At 46.8% G+C, this 22,692-nt stretch overlaps 1 protein-coding gene and 1 pseudogene across 3 annotated transcripts in view; one reads left to right on the top strand and one right to left on the bottom strand.

The window, feature by feature from the left end:
* Positions 1-22,692, top strand: part of CBL (Cbl proto-oncogene) — an 85,891-nt gene that overhangs the window by 49,197 nt on the left and 14,002 nt on the right. For both annotated transcript variants that reach the window (XM_051837710.3, XM_089334157.1), the window contains 7 exons: positions 10,310-10,456; positions 13,158-13,314; positions 14,462-14,583; positions 14,914-15,051; positions 17,947-18,034; positions 18,299-18,430; positions 18,637-18,840. In XM_051837710.3, coding sequence (XP_051693670.1) covers positions 10,310-10,456; positions 13,158-13,314; positions 14,462-14,583; positions 14,914-15,051; positions 17,947-18,034; positions 18,299-18,430; positions 18,637-18,840 — 988 coding nt within the window. The remainder of the gene's footprint in view (positions 1-10,309; positions 10,457-13,157; positions 13,315-14,461; positions 14,584-14,913; positions 15,052-17,946; positions 18,035-18,298; positions 18,431-18,636; positions 18,841-22,692) is intronic.
* LOC138847650 (macrophage migration inhibitory factor pseudogene) lies at positions 19,155-20,141 on the bottom strand (annotated as a pseudogene). The gene has a single exon (XR_016227411.1). The product of XR_016227411.1 is annotated as a macrophage migration inhibitory factor pseudogene (transcript).

Raw genomic sequence — 22,692 nt, 5'->3', positions numbered from 1 at the left:
AAACAGAGAGAGTGAGAGAGAGGAGGTCTTCCATCTGCTGGTTAACTCCCAAATGGCCGCAAAGATCAGGGCTGGGCCAGGCTGAAGCCAGAAGCTAGGAGCTTCATCCAGGCCTCCTACGTTGGTGCAGGGGCCCAAGCAGTTGGGCTGTCTTTGACTGCTTTTTCCAGGCACATTAGCAGGGAGCTGGATTGGAAATGGAGCAGACAGGACTTGAACCAGTGCCCTTTCTGGATGCCGGCACTACAAACAGCTTTACCTGGTGTACCGTGGTGCCGGCCCTGGGAATGTCTCTCTATCAAAATGGAGTTTCAAAAAATGCAACCCTAAAACCAGAATATCTCTATGACTACATTGGACTCATTTTTTTTAAACATTATTTATTCATTTGAAAGAGTTACGCAGAGAGAGAAGGAGAGGCAGAGAGAGAGAGAGAGGTCATCCATCCACTGGTTCACTCCCCAATTGGCCACAACGGCTGGGACTACGCAGATCCAAAGCCAGGAGCCAGGAGATTCTTCCAGGTCTCCAACATGGGTACAGGGGCCCAAGGACTTGGGCTATTTTCTACTGCTTTCCCAGGCCATAGCAGAGAGCTGGATCAGAAGTGGAGCAGCCAGGACCTGAACTGGTACCCATATGGGATGCCAGCACTGCAGGCAGTGGCTTTACCTGCTATGCCACAGCGCTGGCCCCTGGACTCATTGTTTTGTAAGTCATCATACTTTTTCTGGAGGACCTCAGTCTCTTAATATTTGTTTCTCAAGTCTTGCTCTTTTTGAAACTGTTAAGGTACTTCTAAGGAATGGAACATTTTCATTCAAACAAGCAAAAAAAAAAAATTGATACTATTCTCAGTATATGTCTTAAACCTTAATAAATGCATTTTAATAGAAGAGTTTATCTCTTCATACTATATGCTGTTTTTCCATTTCGTCTTTCTCCGCTAAGTATTTTATGACCAAGAGTTGCAAGACAGCTTTTCCAGTGTTCTATGTGGGACTAATTGCAGAAGTGTATTGTAGTGGTCAAAATCATTTCTAGGATTTTCTGATTTTTTTTTAAAGATTTATTTATTTATTTGGAAGAGTTACACAGAGAGGAGAGGCAGAAAGTGAGAGAGAGAGAGAGAGAGAGAGGTCTTCTATCCGATGGTTCACTCCCCAATTGGCTGCAATTGGAGCTGCGCCGATCCAAAGTCAGGAACCAGGAGCTTCTTCCGGTCTCCCACGTGGGTGTAGGGGCCCAACAACTTGGGCCATCTTCCACTGCTTTCCCAGGCCATAGCAAAGAGCTGGATTGGAAGAGGAACAGCCAGGACTAGAACCGGCACCCACATGGGATGCTGGCACTGCAGGACAGGGCGTCAACCTGCTGCGCCACAGCGCCAGCCCCAGGGATTTTCTGTTTATCTCACTGTTCATATGAAAGCTACTTTTCAACTTGTTTTTTGTCTTGAAATGGTGATCTAATTCCCATCAAGGTGTGTTTATATTTCTACTTTTGAAGCTAGAACAGGACCTGTAAGTGCTCACTTAATTTTGTGTGTGTGTGTGTGTTTTGGTGACATATAAATCTTTATTCCTTGTTAGCTAAAATTATACACAAAAAAACGTGTAAGTTGCTTTGGACTTGAGCTGCAAAGGTATATTGAGTTTTGGAGGAAGACCTGAGGTAAGGGGAAGAGAACTGTCGCTAATCCTGACCTTTAAGAAGGTTTGTTAGCATTGCATAGAGAGCCAGCGTTTGGTTATGGGGAAGCTGAGAGAGGACGGCTGCTCTGGAGTGGAAGCCGCAGGTCTGCAGGCGTCGGTGGTTGGAATTGAACGTGGTACAGAACGGCCCCTCTTCCGACACCATGTTAACAGAAAGCCTGTCCTGCTTAGCAAAGGAAAGGCGCTGTGTTCAGGGCCTCTACACAGAACTGAGCACTTGGCTTTCCTTGTGGGTGTCGGAGAATTGTTAGAACTTGCTCTGTGAGTTACAGTGTTGCTTACCTTGTAGGGAGTGCAGGTGCCCAGCATGCCTGGGCCTGTTTCCATGTTCAGACAGATCTGCTGACTGTGTTCTGCACCATACACTGGAGACAGGGAGCCATAAGCCTGAGGCCTTCAAATGTTATTGAACAGAGTTTCGACTCAGGTCAGTTGCAAAATGCTCTGACCCAGGGACTTTTTATAGATTTGTTATTTCCTTTTAAGAAGTGTGGTGCTTACAGTGCACCTCTCTGGTGGTTTTAAGAAATGTAAGCTGGCTTTTTGGCAGGGGGGCAGGGATACCGCTTGAGTAGGAAAATGTCTTAAATTGATTTTCAGTAACTATTTCAGTCAGCACTTTGAACTGCTCTTAGATACCTGGTGCCATTACATCTTTGTGGTTCAATAACTTTCTCCTTTTTGTGCCTTACTTTGCACATTAAAAAAGCTGTCTGCTAGTGAGTGAGTATTTTGGTATGTATATTTTATCTCTTACCAAGCGCAGTACTAGACACTTAGTAGATTTTCAGCAGAAAGTCATTGAAAGAGCAAAAAATACTGACATGGCTCCAGGGACCTCTGGATAGGAAAGAGAACCAGCAAAGAAAAAGCACATGATCTAACTCTCCAGGAGCCCTCAGGGAGGGGGAGACCGGAAAACAATGTGATCTTCAGATGTTGAATGGACTTGGTTGAGAACTCTGCATACTTTGGTGCAAAACAGGCTACTCTAATGTCAGTTTCCTGATTGGTTCATGTAGCATGTCTCATTAGCATATACTTGCAGTTCCCTGGTTGGTTGTTCCTACCTTCTGGTTGTTATCCCTACCCTCTCTGGTTGGTTTATTCTGGTCTCCTGATTGGTTGTTATTCTGCTCCTGCCCTGATTGGTTAAATCTGGATCCAATTTTCAGAAAGGGGCCAGAGAGAGCCATTTTGTGTATAAAAGAGCCAGCCCTGGCAAGTCTCTTTGGGAGCTCCTCCCTTGGAGTCCCCTTCCTGACTGTTGTGGCAGGAGATTGCTCACTTTTTTTTTTTTTTTTAAGATTTATTTATTTATTTGAAAGAGTTACAAAGAGAGAGGAGAAGAGAACTCTAAGACCACCCTCCCTGAACAGCAACCCACATGGCTCTCCTCCCATATTCTGCCTTAGGAGTTTTGTTTTATTCATTGCTGTCTTTGTTTCCAGTGGCTAGCATATGTAGTAGGCATCAGTTGTCTTTTCTGGAGGGTAGAAATTGTGCCAGATACCTGGATGGATGTAAATACAAATCAGAAATGGATTCAGCCCTTGTGTACACAAATAAATACATGACAAGATGGGTTTGGAGGACATAAGAACTGCTGGAAAAATGCTGGGATAGTTTGGAAGGCTTCTTGTTGTCATTTGTTTTATTTTGAAAGGGAAAAAGAGACTGACAGAGCTCTTCCATTCTCTGGTTCACTCCCTAAATACCTGCAACAGCCAGGTATCTGCTGGGCCAGGCCTAAGCCAGGATCCCTGAACTCAATCCAGGTCTTCCATGTGGGTAGTAGGTACTTGAGCCATCACCTGCTGCCCCCTAGGGTATACATTAGCAGGAAACTGGAGTGGAAGTGAAGGTGGGACTCAAACTCAGGCTCTCCAATATGGGAGGTGTGTGTTCTAAACAGTATCTTAATCCCTGTATCAAATGTTTGCCCAGTAGTTCAGAGTTTTATTCTGTATAGCTGGCTTCTTAAGAAATGGCATTTCAGGGGCCAGTGCTGTGGCGTAGTGGGCTAAGCCTCTGCCTGCAGTGCCAGTATCCCATATGGGAACCAGTTTATTCCCCAACTTCCCTTCTTCCTATCTAACTCTGCTATGGCCTGGGAAAGCAGTAGAGGATGGCCCATGTACTTGGGTCCCTGCACCCACTTGGGGGATGCAGAAGAAGCTCCTGGCTCCTGGCTCCAGCCTTGATGGCCATTTGGGGAGTGAGCCAGCGATGGAAGACCTTTCTCTCTGTCTCTCCCTCTCTCAAATAAATAAATAAAATCTTTAAAAGAAGAAAAAGAAATGGGATTTCAGTTGGGTCTTATTTAAAACTAGAAATCACCTACTTTTAAGCAAAGGGTGAGAGATGGCAATGCAGAAAGGGTGGTAGATATAAGAAAAGGTGAAGTATGCAGTTTGGCTAGAACATACTAGTGAAGAACTATGACATTAGTTGGAAAGTAGGTTAGAACCAGGTCAGCGGAAAGTCTTAAAATCCACGTCAAGTATAGATTAGATTATCCCATTAGCAGCGTGGGTATTGACAATTTCCCCTCCAAGGCAGTTAAATGTCATAAGTTTGTGCCTACGTAGGGAAAGAACTTAAGACTTGAGTTTAAGTTATGGAGTAAGCAAGTGAGTAGCAAGAATTTGTGTTAGAATAGTTAATAAAGTTCAAAGGTAGATTTGACGGTACATTGTCAGCAAATTCACAAATTAGTCAGTTAATGAAAATCAAAAGAAATGGGAGGAGCCAAGATGACTCAAGGTTCTGAACCTGAGGGCTTGTCATTGAATATAGAATCAGAGAACTTGGGGCCGGTGCCGTGGCACAGTAGGTTAATCCTCCGCCTGTGGCGCTGGCAGCCCATATGGGTGCCGGTTCTAGTCCTGGATGCCCCTCTTTCAATCCAGCTCTCTGTTATGGCCTGGGAAAGCAGTAGAATATGGTTCAAGTGCTTGGGTCCCTTACCTGCATGGGAAACCCAGAAGCTCCTGGCTCATGGCTTTGGGTCAGTGCAGCTCTGGCTGTTGCGGCCATTTGAGGAGTGAACCAACAGAAGGAAGACCTTTCTCTCTGTCTCTCCCTCTCACTGTCTGTAACTCTACCTCTCAAATGAATAAAATATTAAAGAGAACCAGAGAACATGAAGAATGAGCACATTTGAGAAAAAGATTAGTTTAATTCTGAATGCATTGCTTTGGGGTGCTCGCATGCAAGTGGGGAAATGTGGTAGGCAGTTGTCGGAAAGTTACCGAGGTCTGAAATTTGGAAATTATTTGCAAAATAGTTTTGGAAGCCCTGAAATTCTAAGAGAGTAGGTGAAAAAGGGATGGAAAGTAGTAGGGAACAAATTCTTGGGAAATACCTCATAAGAGGATGGGAGGAAGAGCTAGAAGAACCAGACAAGTAGGAGAGTGAGTTTGTTGCAGTGGTGAAAACACCCGCATCCCACATCAGCGTCTGGGGTCAAGTTCTAGCTTCACTCCCAACTCCAGCTTCCTGCTGGTGCACACCCTGAGAGGCAGCAGGTGATGGTCAAGTTGCTGGATCCCTGCCACCCACGTGGGAGACTTGGATGGAGTTCTCAGCTCCTGCGTACTTGGGGGAAGGTCAGCAAACAGGAGTTCTCTTTTTCTCTCCTCTCTTTGCTTCTCAAATGGGAGAATGAATCACGATTTTAAAATATTGGAAAAACCAAGGAAAGGTATTTTCAGATAGAAATAAAATTCAAAGCTGTGTTCTTCAGAAATAGCTGTTTTGTAAACTATTTGTTTTATATGTTACCCTCCTGTATTGTTTAATAGCATTCTTTCTTTTAAAAATTATTTATTGATTTTTATTTGAAAGAAAGGTAGACCAATCTCCTGCCCTGTTGTTCACTCCCCAAATGCCTACAACAGCAGGGTTGGGCCAGGCCAAAGCCAGGAGCTGTAAACTCAATCCAGGTTTTCCATGTGGGTGGCAGGACCCGGGGTGCTTAGACATCACCTGTTGCATCCCAGGGTGCACGTCAGCAGGAAGCTGGAGTCAGGAGCAGTGCTGGGACTTGAACCCACGCACTCTGATGTGGGATGTCGGAATACTCCCAGCTTTGTTTTAACTGCAACACTTAATGACTAAGCTTTTCTTTCTTTCTTTCTTTTTTTTTTTTCTTTTAAAGATTTATTTACTTGAAAGGCAGAGTTACAGAGAGGCAGGGGCAGAGAGTGAGAGATTGAGAGAGAGAGAGAGAGGTCTTCCTGTGGGGAGCAGCTCGGACTAGACTGTTACTGGAATTAAGACTTATTCTATGCATCTGCTCTCCCACAATATGGCGCTGGGAGAGAAGTAAACAGCTTCCGCACAGCTGCCTCCAGTTCAACCAATTAACTGTAGGACTTGCTCCTGATTGGAGGAGAGCAGCGTACTCGGCGTGTGGGCAGCCGAGTTGGGATTGGCGGAGGAGGACTATAAAGGAGGAGAGAGACGGCATGCACCAGGAACATCTATGGGGAACATCTAAGGGAACCCGTGCAGCCCCCGAAGAAAGCCGGCCGGCGGTGTGCCGCTCCCCTGCGGAAGTGGGGAATGCGGCCAGGGGGAACTGCCCTTCCACGGAGGTGGAAGGGATAGTAGCCAACCCGGGAGGAACCAGCAGCAAACCCGGGGAGGGCCGAGCAGACGAAAGAACAGCGCAGGGTCCTGTGTCGTTCCTCCACGAAGAGGGGGAGCGACATAATGGTGCCGTGACTCGGATAGGAAACCTAGGACGGATAGCAAACTTAGGAGGGAAGAAACGGGAAGAAACGGGAAGAATTGGGAAAAATATCGGAGAGAGAGACTAGCAAACAGCCTAGGGAAAAGCCGGACGAAAAGGGTGCCGGAAGAAGCTATTGAAAGCCTAGGCATAGACTCGGATACGGACTACGGGGGGAAGCTGGGAGAAATCTCTAAGGTCAAAAGCGAAAGTGAAAGCTAGAACAAACAGACTCAGACGCGGACTGTGGGGAGAGGCCAGGAGAAACGAGGGAGGAATATTGTTGGAAGAAAACTTAGGGAAACATACCGGGTAGAGAAAAATGTTAGGGAAATTGAAGCCGCGGGGGGCAGGCCGAGGCGGAAACGGAAGCCACTTTGGGGTTCTCAAGTTAGCCCGGGAATAGGGGGCGAAAAGTTGAAACCAGAAGCTGAGACGTAAGCCAGATTGGGATCCGTCTGATTAGCCCGGGGAGCAAAGGACGGGAAGCCAAACCGTGGGGCGGAGACGTACGCTGGGTTGAATTCGCCAGGCTAGCCCGGGGAACTTAGATTGAATGCTAGTGGTGGAGACGCAAGCTACGCTGTGTTACTCGCGGAAGCCGCCGCGTGCAGAGAGAGCACGGGGCGTGAATAGATAGGGAACGGGGCTGGCGTAGGCCGTGGTTCAGACGCGAAAGGGTTAAGCGTGGAGACCGCGGAGCGCGCGAAGCCGAGCCGCGCAAAGCCGGGAAGCTGCACAGATGAGAGAGGCGCGCGGGCTGAAGCGGCGCAGAGCCGGGAACCCGCCGGCGGGGCGAGGTGCCAGGAAGCTGCAGGGATAAGAGAAACAGAAGTTTTAGAAGTAAAGTGAGAGAAATAGGAATGCTGGAAGATAGAAGTAAAATGGGAGAAATAGGAATGCCCGGAGATAGAGAAATAGAGAGAAATAAGGCCTCCCCTCAACATGCCAATTAGAAGGCTTGGATTCGGTCTGCCTAATCAAGTGAGGCGATGAGCACCTGCGGGCAGCTAGCAGCTTATGCGCCGCAGGTCACCGAAGACAGGCACGAATTAACATCAGTAAAGCTTCCCCACAATGCAACAATTAGGAGGCTTGGATTCGGTCTGCCTGATTTAAGGCGGTAAGCGCCAGCAAAGCTCGACCAGAGTATGAGCTGCAGGTCACCGAAGATAGGCACGAACCAACACTAATAAGTCTCCCCCACAATAAGGCAATGAGAAGGCTCGGATTCGGTTTGCCTGATAGGTTTTGTAAACACCTGCAGGCAGTTCTAGCAGAGCAGAGCATGCGCTGCAGGGCACCGAACACAGGCACGCATCAGCGCCTAAAAACCTCCTCACAATGGCGAAGAGAGGACCCGGATTCGGTTTTCCTGATTGATAGGACTTGTAAGAGCCTGTGGCAACTCTAGCAAGTAGAGCAGAGTGTGTGCCGCGGGACACCGAAGACAGGCGCGTATCAACGCCAAAAATAAAAAGAAAGGGGGATCTGTGGGGAGCAGCTCGGACTAGACTGTTACTGGAATTAAGACTTATTCTATGCATCTGCTCTCCCACAATATGGCGCTGGGAGAGAAGTAAACAGCTTCCGCACAGCTGCCTCCAGTTCAACCAATTAACTGTAGGACTTGCTCCTGATTGGAGGAGAGCAGCGTACTCGGCGTGTGGGCAGCCGAGTTGGGATTGGCGGAGGAGGACTATAAAGGAGGAGAGAGACGGCATGCACCAGGAACATCTATGGGGAACATCTAAGGGAACCCGTGCAGCCCCCGAAGAAAGCCGGCCGGCGGTGTGCCGCTCCCCTGCGGAAGTGGGGAATGCGGCCAGGGGGAACTGCCCTTCCACGGAGGTGGAAGGGATAGTAGCCAACCCGGGAAGAACCAGCAGCAAACCCGGGGAGGGCCGAGCAGACGAAAGAACAGCGCAGGGTCCTGTGTCGTTCCTCCACGAAGAGGGGGAGCGACATCTTCCATCCTTTGGTTCACTCTCCAAATGGCCACAATGGCTGGAGCTGGGCTGATGCAGAGCCAGGAGCTTTCTCTGGGTCTCCCACGCCAGTACAGGGCCCAAGCACTTGGCTGTCTTCCACTGCTTTCCCAGGCCATAGCGGGGAGCTGGATTGGAAGTAGAGCAGCACCGGCCCCACTGCTAGCCTTAGTGCAGTTCTTTACCTGCAGTAGGCTCTAAATTATTGGGTATTCTTAAAGGGGTCATGGGTCCCCCAGCAGGATATCTGAGACCCAGCCCACTGATGTACTGTACAGTCCAGTAAATTGGTTGAGAATAATTTGTACTTTGCATGTTTTTTCTCAGGTTGTCGACTTCATATTCCGTTTGTGATGTATTCTTGATCTTGGCTATTTTTGTTTCCTCCTTGGTAGATGGCAGAAGCCCTAACCAGCAGTAATAGAAAGATCTCTAAGTGCATAACCCTAATGGGGTTAGGGATTGCATCAGTGCTTATATTTTTTGTACCCTTGAGCTATTTGGTCAGTGAATTATTTTAGACTATTTTCAAAGAATGTTAATTTTACCACTTTTGTAGCTGGCTTCAAAAATCTAACAGCAAACTAGAAGGGGAATTGCTTGCTATAAGTGATATAGAGGCGACAAATAGTGAAAACCTGAAGCTGATTTGTTGAAAAGATGGCCAGAAAGGTTTTCATAGCATTTTACAAAAGGATCAAGGCTAAAGAGACTTGGCTGATGTGGCTGCATTTTACCAGGGGAGAGCAAAGGTGGCACTCAATGATGCTGACCCTCCTGTAGGGCACAGAAAAAGAAAAATCTATATTTAGCCAGATTTTTAGTCAATCAGTAGGTGATTATGACTTGATTGAAATTTTGTAGCCCATTAGTATGACAACAATATACTTCTAAAAAACAAATACAGATTATCATGGCAAGCAAAAATAAGGTTGCGTAGCCCATAGTGGGTTTGCTGTAGAACAGGATGTAAAGTGTCCGTAGCCTGTTCTGTGTGGCACTAGTGTTAAAGACAGCAAGGGCTTACTAAAGAACACAGCCAAAAGTAGAGACATCATCTAATTTGTTACATGGTATACTGTGTGGCATGTTTATAATCACATCCATTTAACAGAGGTTATTAAATTTAAAAACAGTTACCTAATTGTTGAAAACAGTGGTAGTACATGCACTTATTTAGAAATTTGTAGTTTGTATAAAGAAAGAAGAGTGTTGGTAAAAGTGTATCTCTTCAAGGTCTGATTTAGTGAAAACATTTGTTAGGTTTATATTGAGGATTTTTATTTACCTTTAATCTGGGTGAGGTGATGATAAATATACTTTTTAAAATCTGAAATAGTTTATGCAAAGCAGGAAATAATATATTTTGCTCTTGTAACATTTCCTTTCCCTTGTGGTTTAGTGGTTATAGCAGTGCACAAGGTCTTACACTTAGGTGTTTGTTGAGTTCTTGTATTTGTCTTCTTCAAATTGTAAAGTGTGTTCGTGTTAGTGTATTTTCAGGGTTATTAGTTAGGCCTTATCAATTTAAGATTCAGAGCTTTAAAATAAGACCTGATTGTTAAATTTACCTCTGTTTGGGTGGAGGGGCGAGGAGGGCCTGGTGTGTGCAGCGCCCTGCGGGTGGGTTTCGTGCACAGCCAGAGCAGAGCAGACACACCTGCAGCGCGGAGCGCTCCTTTCCCTCTTCCTCCCCAGTTCTGTGGATCTCTGAGTAACACTGGCCAGAAAGTGTACAGGAGTGGATGCTTTCTAAACGAATGTTGGTGTTCCCGTTAACTAGACGTCTTGTATGGTGAATTCACTGTCTCGACAATAAAAAGAACTCTGCGTGTTATTCTAATGATGGCACTTGTGCCGATTTGTAGGCGAAACCTCACCAAGCTGTCCCTGATCTTCAGCCACATGCTGGCAGAGCTGAAAGGCATCTTTCCAAGTGGACTCTTCCAAGGAGACACGTTTCGGATCACGAAAGCAGACGCTGCTGAATTCTGGAGAAAAGCTTTTGGGGAAAAGTAAGTCTCAAAATAAGGAATTTGTGTAAAAGTAAGTTTTTTGTGTTTATTGTTTTATTAATGGAATACTTAAAACGTGTGACAACTTTGAGAAAAATAATGAGTGTGTGTATCCACTTCCTAGTTTTGGTAAAGACTAACGTTTTTTTAAAAGATTTATTTTATTCATCTGAAAGAGTTATAGAGAGAGGTAGAGACAGAGAGAGAGGGAGAGAGGTCTTCCATCCGCTGGTTCACTCCCCAGATGGCCACAACGGCCAGAGCTCTGCCAATCCGGAGCCAGGAGCTTCTTCAGGGTCTCCACACAGGTGTAAGGGCCTAAGGACTTGGGCCACCTTCCACTGCTATCCCAGGCGATAGTAGAGAGTCAGATGGGAAGAGGAGCAGCTGGGACTAGAACTGGCGCCCATATGGGATGCCGGCGCTTCAGGCTAGGTTTTTTTTGTTTTTGTTTTTGGTTTTTTTTTTTTTTTTTTTTTTTGATAGGCAGAGTGGACAGTGAGAGAGAGAGACAGAGAGAAAGGTCTTCCTTTGCCGTTGGGTCACCCTCCAATGGCCGCCGCGGCCCGCGCGCTGCGGCCAGCGCACCGCGCTGATCCGATGGCAGGAGCCAGGTACTTGTCCTGGTCTCCCATGGGGTGCAGGGCCCAAGCACTTGGGCCATCCTCCGCTGCACTCCCTGGCCACAGCAGAGAGCTGGCCTGGAAGAGGGGCAACCGGGACAGAATCCGGCGCCCCGACCGGGACTAGAACCCGGTGTGCCGGCGCCGCATGCGGAGGATTAGCCTAGTGAGCCGCGGCGCCGGCCTCAGGCTAGGGTTTTAACCCGCTGCACCACAGCGCCAGCCCTCAGACTAACATTTTTGGCCCTAATCATTTATTTAAGGAAAAAAAATTACAAATTTGGATGGAGTCCATGCTTTTTGAATACTCTACCCTTTCTCCTGCCTCCCCCCATCCTGTCTGTTAATGGACATTGGCATTTCAGATCATTTGCTCTCACAGATAAGGCCACAGTTAACAATATCTCAGTGTCTTCATGTGCAGGAGTTTCCCTCAGTTAGCATCGCTGGGGTGGAATTGTTAAGTTGTGGTATTTCACATCTTGAGCACCACGTGGTGCCAGCAGTGTGGCAGCAGCAGATTGAGCTGCGTTGTGACATGGATGTCTCCCATCAGAGCACTGGTTCAAGTCCAAGTTGTTTGGCTTTCAATCCAGCTCCCTGCTGATGCACCTAGGAAGGCAGTAGAAGGTGCAAGTACTTAGCTGCCTACTGCCCTCGTGGGAGACCTGAATGGAGTTGCTGCCTCGGGGCGTCAGCCTGGCCCAGCCCTGGCTGTGGTGGCTCTTTGGGGAGTGAACCAGCAGATAGAGCTCTCTTTTTCTCACTCGTTCTCTCACTCTGCCTTTCAAATGAATAAAAATAAATATTGTTAACAAAATAGGTACTGCCTAATTGCTTTTCACAGTGGCTGTAGCAGTTTTTAGTCCTGGAGGCAGTATAGGAGAGTTCCAGCAGCCCCGCCATGTGGCCAGTGCTGGTGCTGTGGACTGCGATCCTCATCGCTCTCTGTTCCCAGGTGGCAAGGGAACTTGGCATCTTCCCCTTTTTATCATCAATCAAGGCTCTGGCTTTTTTTTTTTTTTTTTTTAACTATTTCTTTATTTGTTTGAAAAGCAGAGTTACAGAGAGAAAGGAAGAGTTAGAGAGAGAGAGACCTTCCATCTGCTGGTTCACTCCTGGGGCTGGGCCAGGCTGAAGCCAGGAGCCTGGAATTCCATCTGGGTCTCCCATATGGGTGGCAAAAGTCCCAAGTACTTGGACCATCTTCTGTTGCCTTCCCAGGCACACTAGCAGGAAGCTGGATTGGAAGTAGAGCAGCTGGGACTTGAACCAGCACTCCGATATGGGATGCTGGCATTGCAAGTAGAGGCTTAACCTGCTGTGCCACAATGCTGATCTCTAAAAAATCCTGTTTTATACATAATCATGTTTTATACATAAAATATAAACTAAGAATTTTCAAAACCAAAAGGAGTGTGAACAGGCTTAAATTTATTTTTTAAATTTAATAACTATATTGGAAAAGACTTTATTTGCTATGTTTAAAGATAGGTGAATAGATAAACTTTCCAAAGGCAACGAGACTATATCTGTTTCATTTTAAAGATCATAAACAGAAATCTGGTATCTCTTGCTGGTGTTATCTGGGGCTAATCACTCTTATGTTAAATAATCTCTTCTTCCTTTCTCTCAGAACTCTGTCCAGTACCTTGAGCCTTTTCCTTCTGTCTGTTCTGATAGTGTGGGTTCCTTAAAGAACACAGGATGCTGTATGGGCTTTTACAGTCAGGGTAGATGCAATTTTTAGACAGTAAAAATATGGCCACAGAGTGTATTCATTGTATGAAAAGGATAATCTCATCTCTCTTTCTATACTTTTCTAAAAAAAAAAAATGTCTGCAGAAAGGTAAGAAAGGGGATTAGTTTGTGTCAAACTGCCAAAAAGCAGTAGAAGAAGACTTCTTGGTTGTTAGTTTATTAATTGGGAAGTTAAGAAATATACCCCTTAGTCCTTTCGTCCTGTTCCTGATGCAGAGTGCACCTGAGCTTCTGTAGGACAGCTGCAGTGGGCATTGACGGTGCAGTGAGCAATGACTGCTGGCTCACGTGTGCCTTCTCTCCCACCCCGACCCCAGGACCATCGTCCCCTGGAAGAGCTTTCGACAGGCTCTCCATGAAGTGCATCCCATCAGCTCCGGACTGGAGGCCATGGCTCTCAAATCTACCATTGACCTGACCTGCAATGATTACATTTCAGTGTTTGAGTTTGACATCTTTACGCGACTCTTTCAGGTAGGGTGCTAAAAAGTTGACTTCAACGGGTTACTGCAACTTTTCTGAAAAGAAAGTATTTTTTTAAAAACATAGTATTTGGAATTGTGTCTATTGATAAAAGCGTTTTAATTTATTTTAGAAACCATAAGCAAAAAAAGAAAAGACTAAAACTACTCTAGTGTGTGTATACATATATATATAAATATATATATAGATATAAATACATAGTAGCTACATATAATCTGCTTTCTTCCCTACACATCTTCTTCTTATTGAATATTCTTTTGCATTATTTTAATGATTATGAGTAGCTAAGAAAAAAGGTATATTTCACCATTTTCTGTTATTGGACATTTACCTATGTTAACTTCAAATATTAAAATTCTTAACTATTGGCCGGCGCCGTGGCTCAACAGGCTAATCCTCCACCTTGCGGCGCCGGCACACCGGGTTCTAGTCCCGGTCGGGGCGCCGGATTTTGTCCCGGTTGCCCCTCTTCCAGGCCAGCTCTCTGCTGTGGCCAGGGAGTGCAGTGGAGGATGGCCCAAGTGCTTGGGCCCTGCACCCCATGGGAGACCAGGAGAAGTACCTGGCTCCTGCCATCGGATCTGCATGATGCACCGGCCGCAGCGCGCTGGCTGTGGCGGCCATTGGAGGGTGAACCAATGGCAAAAGGAAGACCTTTCTGTCTGTCTCTCTCTCACTGTCCATTCTGTCTGTCAAAAAAATAAAAAAATAAATAAAAATTAAAAAAAAATCTTAACTATTGATATTGAGTTTTATCAGTACTTCAGAATGAACTTAGTTCTTCCTGCAAAAATAATGGTGTCTCCAGTATGTACAGGCCAACTTACCCAAGTGTTGATCTGGGACTCTGTCCTGTTCTGTTTTTGTTTGTTTAACCTCACTGCTGCTGGGTTAGGGCTGCGTTACAGTTTCTCAGACTTCATTTTGTGTAGTTGTGTTTTCCTGTAAGCGTATATTCCCTTCTTCCTAGCTTCTCAGAGTTTTGGTCTGTCTGCTGCCGGAGAAGCCCTGTAGTGGAGCACTGTGACAGTCAGTCAGCGCTCTGGGCAGAGGCCTGAGGGGTTTTTCTGCGCCTTGTTGCCCTGAAGCTGGCTGTGTGTCTGAGCCCACCTGTCTGTGATGTCCCTCTTGTTTCTAGCCCTGGTCCTCCTTGCTCAGGAACTGGAACAGCCTTGCTGTGACGCATCCTGGCTACATGGCTTTCCTGACCTATGATGAAGTGAAGGCACGGCTCCAGAAATTCACTCACAAACCGGGCAGGTCAGTGCCGTGAGGTGCAGTGCTTTCTTCTTGTGCGTTCTGTTCTCTCGTGACTTCTGCTGGAGAAGAAGGAACGGAGTCTTTTGTTCATCTCCAGCGGCTGAGATGCTACAGTAGGATCGGTGTCTGTTTATTAGAAGAATTAACTGACTCAGATCCTATGATTTGATAAATGCATTCCAGCCACTTACTAATTGAGTTTATGGGCCCTTTTTCTTCTGATCTGGAGTCATTGAAGAAGTTGTTCTCGATGGTCCTTTTGATTTTTGCCTCTGTCGCCTCTGCCCTCATGGCAGCGTGTCTATGAACTTCTCTGGTGTCTGTTTGCAGTTACATCTTCCGGCTGAGCTGCACTCGTCTGGGTCAGTGGGCTATCGGATATGTCACTGCCGACGGGAACATCCTCCAGACAATCCCTCACAACAAACCTCTCTTCCAAGCACTGATCGATGGCTTCAGGGAAGGCTTGTGAGTATCTACTACTGCTGCTTCTCAGCCGGGAACTTAGGGACCATCAGATGTCATCATGGGGCCGGCACCTGAGACACTGGCATCCCATATGGGCGCCAGTTCAAGACCTGGTTGTGCACTTCTGATCCAGTTCCCTGCGAATGGCCTGGGAAAAGCAGCAGAAGATGGGCCCAGTCCTTGGGGCCCTGCATCCATGTAGGAGACCCGGGAAAAGCTCCTGGTTCCTGGCTTCGGCCTGGCCCCGTGCTGGCCAATGCAGCCATCTGGGAGTGAACCAACAGATGGTAGATCTTGGTCTGTCTCTCTGTAACTCTGCCTTTCAAATAAATAAATAAATCTTTTATAAAAACTTCACATTACTGACTTCATTCCAGGTTTTCTTTACAGATTAAGATTGAGGGAACATATTAATAAATCATACTGATTTGACCTTCAGGCTTTTATAGGACTTTTGGTTTTTTGGATAGGAATTTTGTGAATGAAATTGCTTTTCTCTGTTGCTTCATTTATTGTCATGAGTAAATGTTGTTTCTCCTTTTCCAAATATTAACTTATATTCAAGTTTATATTAGATTTAAAAATATACCACAGGGCACACATATGGATGTGCTAAGCCAGCTCTTGGGATGCCTGCATCCCATAACAAAGTGCGTGGGATTGAGTCCTGCCTCCGCTTCCGATCCAGCTTCCTGCTATTGCACCTGGGAGGCAGCAAATGATGGCCCAAGTATTTGGGGTCTCTGTCACCCATGTGGGAGAGGTGCAGTTCCTGGCTCCTGGCTTTGGTCTGGCCCAGCTGCAGCTGTTGCAGGCATTTGAGGAGTGAATCATGATGTGGAAGATCTCTGTCTGTCTCTCCCTCTGTGTCACTCTGCCTTTCAAATCAATACAGACATCAATAAATCATGAGATGGAAATGGACCAGTCAGCAGGAAGTTCGAGCAGTTGTTTAGCCACCTGAGAGCGACGAGATGCTCGTTGTGGCCATAGGCCACGGAGGCCTCTACCCTGACTTCATTTCGGTTAAGCAGCATTTTTTCAGGCTTTCAGATTTTGTAAACTATGCTAATATTTTTGACTGAGTGCTTCCTCATTCACGAATTGCTTGTCGTTAGGAATTCAGATTGGTTATTGGCTGGTAAGGACTAGGAATGCCAACAGTTGACCAGGTATGAGAAGATTAGCCTGTGTTTTGGGAAAGCCCGCTTTCCCACCCTGGGTCACCTTCTGCAGTAGCATGGGAACTGAAAGAAGTTTCCCTCAATTGTCAGCAGTTTCAAGCTGGAAGCTCCCTGATAGGTGATCTCTGTCTTAATTTGCTTCTTGTGTTACATTTAAATTGATATTCTCAGTGCATTACACTAGTAAGCAAAGACATTTTGGGTCTTTGATCAAAAGTAAATTACGGGGGCCGGCACTGTGACGCAGTGGGTTAAAGCCCTGGTCCGAAGCACCGGCATCCCATACGGGCGCCGGTTCAAGTCCTGGCTGCTTCTCTTTTGATCCAGCTCTCTGCTATGGCCTGGGAAAGCAGTGGAGGATGGCCTGGGTTCTTGGGCCCCTGCACCCATGTGGGAGATCCGGAGCAAGCTTGTGGCTCCTGGCTTTGGATAGGCACTCCTCTGGCCGTTGTGGCCATCTGGGGAGTGGGGCAGTGGATGGAAGACCTCTCTCTCTGTCTGTACCTCTCTCTGTAACTCTGTCTTTCAAATAAATAAAAATAAGTCTTTAAAAAAAAGAGAGTAAATTACTGGGGCCAGCATTGTGCATTGTGGCTTAACAGGTAAAGCCACTACCTGCAGTGCTGACATCCCGTGTGGGCACCAGTTTGAGTCCTGGCTGCTCCAATTCTGATACAGCTCTCTGCTATAGCCTGGAAAAGTGGTAGAAGATGGCCCAAGTCCCTGGACCCCTGCACTCGTGTGGGAGACCTAGAGAAGCTCCTGACTCTTGGCTTCAGATTGGCTCAGCTCTGGCTGTTGTGGCCATTTGGGGAGTGAGCCAGTGGATGAGAGACTTCGTCTCTCTCTCTCTCTGCCTCTGCCTTTCTGTAACTCCTCCTTTCAAATAAATAAATAAATAAAAGTAAATTACAAATTTATATCATGGGGCCAGTGATGTGGCACAGCAAATTAAAGCACTGTGTGTGAAACTGGCATTCTACATCAAAGTGCCACTTGAGTCTCGGCTGCTCTGTTCCAATCCAGCTCCCTGCTAATGTGCCTAGGAAGGCAGCGGAAAATGGCCCAAGTGCTTGGTCCACTGCCACCCACTTGGGAGACCCAGATGGACTTCCAGGCTCCTGATTTTGGCCCAGCGCAGCCCTGATTGTTGCAGGCATATGGGGAGTGAACCAGTCGGTGGACTGTGTCTCTTCCCCTTTTCTCTGTCACACTGCCTTTTGAATAACTAAATCTCTTATAAAAATATTTCAGATCTTGTGGCCATTCATTGATTAAAAGGAATCAGTAAACTATGGCCCAACTGTTTTGATGGAACCCTCAAGCCAAGATAATTGTTTCTTTTTAAAGTGTTTAAAAACCAACAACCAAAGAAGACTGTGATAGCAACCTACAGATATGAGGGCCCAAACCATTCCCTCCTGGATCCAGCCCTTTATAGAGGCATCTTGCCAGCCCCTTGATCAAAAGACAGAGCCTCTTGCATTGTGCCCTGGCAAGGGAGTATCCGTGTTTGGAGAATGGGAGAACGTCTTCCTGGAACTGTTCTGTTTTTTTTTTTTTTTTTTTTCTATATTAATAAGATTTTTCTTCACACTTACATAAAGTTGCCCTTTTAAAATGGGAGATTCCTAGATATCATTTGTCTCAATTTGCAAGTATTAATAAATTGGCTTCAGTAAACCTCCAGGGTTGGTTACTCTTTTTACAGCTATTTATTTCCTGATGGACGAAATCAAAACCCTGACTTAACAGGCTTATGTGAACCAACTCCCCAGGACCACATCAAGGTGACCCAGGTAATTCGTGTTCTACAGTATAGCCATGAAGCCTTTGTATAGAAGTTAGAGAACAACAGTATCATCGAATTAATGGAAGAGAAGACTGTCATTTGAAACGGATGACAGGATTAGTAGATTTGTGTGTGTGGTTTAGCTCAAAGTAGAACTGAACTAGATGCTTTCTGTTTCATGGAAAGGCATAACTGTCTTCGCCTTTCCTGTTAGCGTTTGTAATTGCAGTCATTCATTCAACAGATAACTCTTAATCCCTTTTAATCAAAGGAACAATACGAATTATACTGTGAGATGGGCTCCACGTTCCAGCTGTGCAAAATCTGTGCCGAGAACGACAAGGACGTGAAGATCGAGCCCTGTGGGCACCTCATGTGCACATCCTGTCTGACCTCCTGGCAGGTATGGCTCCACCCATGCATTTTCTCAGTCATGTAATCTCTCCCAAGAATTGCATGTTACATACCCTTTTCAGATGCAAAGAGCCTGGTCTGTAGGTAAGTTTAAATGTTTAATTTCTATTTTACTTCTGAAAACGTATTTCCGAATGGACAGGTATCCTAAGTGCTTCCGGGTGGATTTGTTACCAGGGTCTGCTTCCTTTGCAGGAATCCGAAGGTCAGGGCTGCCCTTTCTGCAGATGTGAGATTAAAGGTACTGAGCCCATTGTGGTGGATCCGTTTGACCCTAGAGGAAGTGGCAGCCTGTTGAGGCAAGGAGCAGAAGGAGCTCCCTCCCCGAACTATGACGACGATGACGATGAACGAGCTGATGATTCCCTCTTCATGATGAAGGAATTGGCTGGTGCCAAGGTAAGACTGCAATTTAAGAGACTGGCAAAATCCTGTCTGAGTTGTGTTCTAAAGCCATAGACTCTTGATGATATCCAAGTAAAAGGGCAATAATAGCTGGCTTTTCAAAAATCATTTTTTTTTAATTTGAAAGGCAGAGTGATGGTGAGGGAGAGGGAAAGAGAGAAAGAGTGCTTCCATTTGCTGGTTCACTCCCCCAATTTTTTTTTTTTTTTTTTTTTTGGCGTCTCAACCGCGCAGGAGGGCGGGGGCGCAGAGGGGCAGAGCGGGGCGCGGGCAGGGGCGGCGGGGCCGGGCGGGGGCCCGAGCAGGGCTCAGGCGAAGTAGTTGATGTAGATCCTGTCGGGGCTGACGCGCAGGCGCTCGGACAGCAGGCCGCACAGCAGCTTGCTGTAGGTGCGGTTCTGCGCGCCGCCGATCTTGCCGATCGCTCGAGCCGCCGAACGCCATGATCTGGTCCGGGACCACGTGCACCGCGATGTACTGGGCCGGCTTGCCCGTGGCCTGCGCCAGCTGCTGGGTGAGCTCCGAGAGGAGCCCGTCTGGCACGGAGGCGCGGGGCACGTTGGTGTTCACGAGGAACATCGAACATCGGCATGGTGGCTCTCGGACGGCGGCCCTGGAGCAGTGCCTCACTCCCCAAATCTTTCAACAGCCAGAGCTGGGCCAGGTCAAGGCCAAGAGCCCAGAACTCCATCCAGGTCTCCCACATAGGTGGCAGGGACCCGGGGATTTGAGTTGTCTTTCACTGCTTCCTCAGACACATTAGCAGGGAGCTGGATCAGAAACAGAGCAGCCAGGACTTGAAGTGTGGTGTTCTGATAGGGGATGCCAGCATCACAAGCAATGCTTGTGTGACACAGCATCAGCGCCACAATGCACTTACTTTAATTCATAGTCCTTACAATAAGGCTTTGAGTCGATACCATTATTATCTTCATATTAACAGATGAAGAAGGGGCCGGTGCTGTGGCGTAGTGGGTTAAAGCCATGACCTGCTGGTTTGAGTCCCAGCTGCTCTGCTTCCGATCCAGCTCTCTGCTATGGCCTGGGAAAGCAGTAGAAGATGGCCCAAGTGCTTGGGCCCTTGTACCTGTGTGGGAGACCCAGAAGAAGCTCCTGGCTTCGGATCAGCTCAGCTCTGGCCATTGAATTCATCTGAGGAGTGAACCAGCGGGTGGAAGACCCTCCCCCCCTCTGGCTCTACCTTTCTCTCTAACTCTGACTTTCAAATAAATAAACAATAAAAATCTTAAAAAAAAAAAAAACAAAAACAAAAAAACAAAAAACAAAAAACAGATGAAGAAACCAAGGCACAGAGAGGTTAAGGAATGTGCTGAAGATCACACAGTGAGTGAGTTGAATCTGGGTCTATGGCCAGGCATTCCAGCTGTGAGGCCCACATTCTTACTGTGTACCTCAGAATGGGGCTTCTGCTCATAGAGCTTCATGCAGAAAATGGCGCAGTTAAAGAATTAGCCCTTATTTTACCTCTGTGATTAGGATATGTTGTTCTTTTTTTCTAATGGAGTCTCAGCATTAGAAAATTAGTTAAAAAAAAAAAAAAGAAGGCACTACCAATCAAACAAATGGCATCTGAGTGCTTGGAGACTGGTGGGAAGTACTGTACCACGCAGAGGCTTCGTGACCAGGAAAGGCCCCAGGGAAGGCAGGGACGGGATGTGAGGAAGTTAGGTTATATCGCGTGGTGGGATAACTGGGAATTGATCCATGAGTCTTTGAAGTCGGGCAGTCCTTGAAGATTGTGCTAAATGTGGGGCAAACCAGATTCTCTAGTTTAGGATGTTATCAATTCTTGGCCTGCATTTCCTTGATACAAAAGAAACTTTGCTTTATATCAGCATCTAACTGGGTAGCATATAATAGGTGATCAGTAAGCATGTTAAAAATTGTTTATAGTTTTATTTATTTATTTGAAAGAGAATGACTAGAGAATCTCTGATCTGCTGGTTCACTTCCCAAAAGCCCCCAACAGCTGTAGCTGGGTCAGGCTGAAGCTAGGAGCCAGGAACTCCGTCTGGGTTTCCCACATGGGTTGCAGGGACCCAAGTACTTGGGCCATCATGCTGCCTCCCCAGTGCATCAGAAGGGAGCTGGATCAGAAGCAGAGGCGGGACTTGATCCTAAGCGTTCTGATAATGAGATGCGGGTGTGCCAAGTGTGAACTGCTGTGCTGAGAGACCCACCTGAGAGAATGCTTTATCTCTTCAGTGGCTGGATCCAGTTCGTGTTGCCTTGTCTCAGGTGCTCCTGCTTCTCGAGTCGTGGGCTGCTCCATGGATCTGAACCTCTCGCTCCTTTGCCTCACACACATTGACGGCTTTTCAGTCCAATCCACCCTCTTTTCCAGGTCCAGGCACTTTGCCTGAAACTCTTCCACTTTGTGTTTTGTGGTCTGGCCAGGCTAATCCACTTAAAATCTCTCCCCTTTTTCTCTTGGTGGTTTCTGTGTAATTTAGCTTCGTTTCCTAGGAAACCTTGCCCGGCTGTACCCTGCAGCCCTATCCCCATTTTACACACACATCTACGCAGAAGCTAGGCCCAGCCCGATGTTTCTGGGGCCTTGTGAATCTGTCATAGAACTTAGCACCTTGGAACATTTTATTAAAAGTATTCTCATCGTGGGGCTGGCGCTGTGGTAAAGTGGGTTAACGCCCTGGCCTGAAGCACTGGCATCCCATATGGGCCACTGTTCTAGTCCCGGCTGCTCCACTTCTGATCCAGCTCTCTACTGTGGCCTGGGATAGCAGTGGAAGATGGCCCAAGTTCTTGGGCCCCTGAACTCACATGGGAGACCCAGAAGAGGCTCCTGGCCCTGGCTTTGGATCGGCGCAGCTCCAGCCGTTGTGGCCATCTGGGGAGTGAACCAACAGAAGGAAGACTTCTCTCTCTGTCTCTCTCTCTCTCTCTCTCTGTAACTCTTTCAAATAAATAAAATAAATCTTTAAAAAAAAGTATTCTCATTGTAAGTTCCTAGATTTATCAGTAATGAGTAGTTGAGGAAATGTGGCCTGTTTGAACAGTACGTTTTTTTTTTTTAAACTATGTATTTATTTATTTATTGACAGGCAGAATTAGTGAGAGAGAGACAGAGTGAAAGGTCTTCCTTTCCATTGGTTCACCCCCCAAATGGTCGCCACGGCCAGTGTGCTGCACCAATTCGAAGCCAGGAGCCAGGTGCTTCTCCTGGTCTCCCATGGGGTGCAGGGCCCAAGCACTTGGGCCATCCTCCACTGCACTCCCGGGCCACAGCAGAGAGCTGGCCTGGAAGAGGGGCAACCGGGACTAGAACCTGGGGTGCCGGCGCCGCAGGCGGAGGATTAGCCAAGTGAGCCGCGGCACTGGCCACGATATGTTCTTTGTATTTGGAGTTGACAGTTGTTTGTCTTGGCCCCTCATAGCAGGTTCTTTGTCAGTATTTAAAAGGTTCATTTGACCACTAAAGCAGTTTTATGTTCTTAGGTAGATGCTGTCTTCAGTTGTTAAAAGTTTACTGGTAACTCTTGGAATATTAGGGAAGCTAAGCAGTAAGATAAAGAAGTCATGATGATTTATACTTGTGTTTATTTGAAATTTAAAGACCTTTTTTATGATATTTTAAAAGACTTATTTATCTGAAAGTTGGAGTTACACAGAGAAAGGAAGAGACAGAGAGAGAGAGAAAATGAGAATCTTCCATCTGCCGGTTCACTCCCCAGATGGCTGCAACAGCTGGATCTGGGCTGGACCAAAGCCAGGAACCTGGAGCTTCTTCTGGGTCTCCTACTTGGGTGCAGGGGTCCAAGCACTTGGGCCATCTTCTGCTGCTTTTCCAGGCCACAGCAGGAATCT

This window comes from Oryctolagus cuniculus, chromosome 1, assembly GCF_051225735.1.
Source record: "Oryctolagus cuniculus isolate XC-2025 breed Fujian yellow rabbit chromosome 1, ASM5122573v1, whole genome shotgun sequence".
NCBI lineage: Eukaryota > Metazoa > Chordata > Mammalia > Lagomorpha > Leporidae > Oryctolagus > Oryctolagus cuniculus.
Note: the sequence above shows the minus strand (reverse complement) of the source record. Positions and strands in the feature narration are given on the sequence as shown.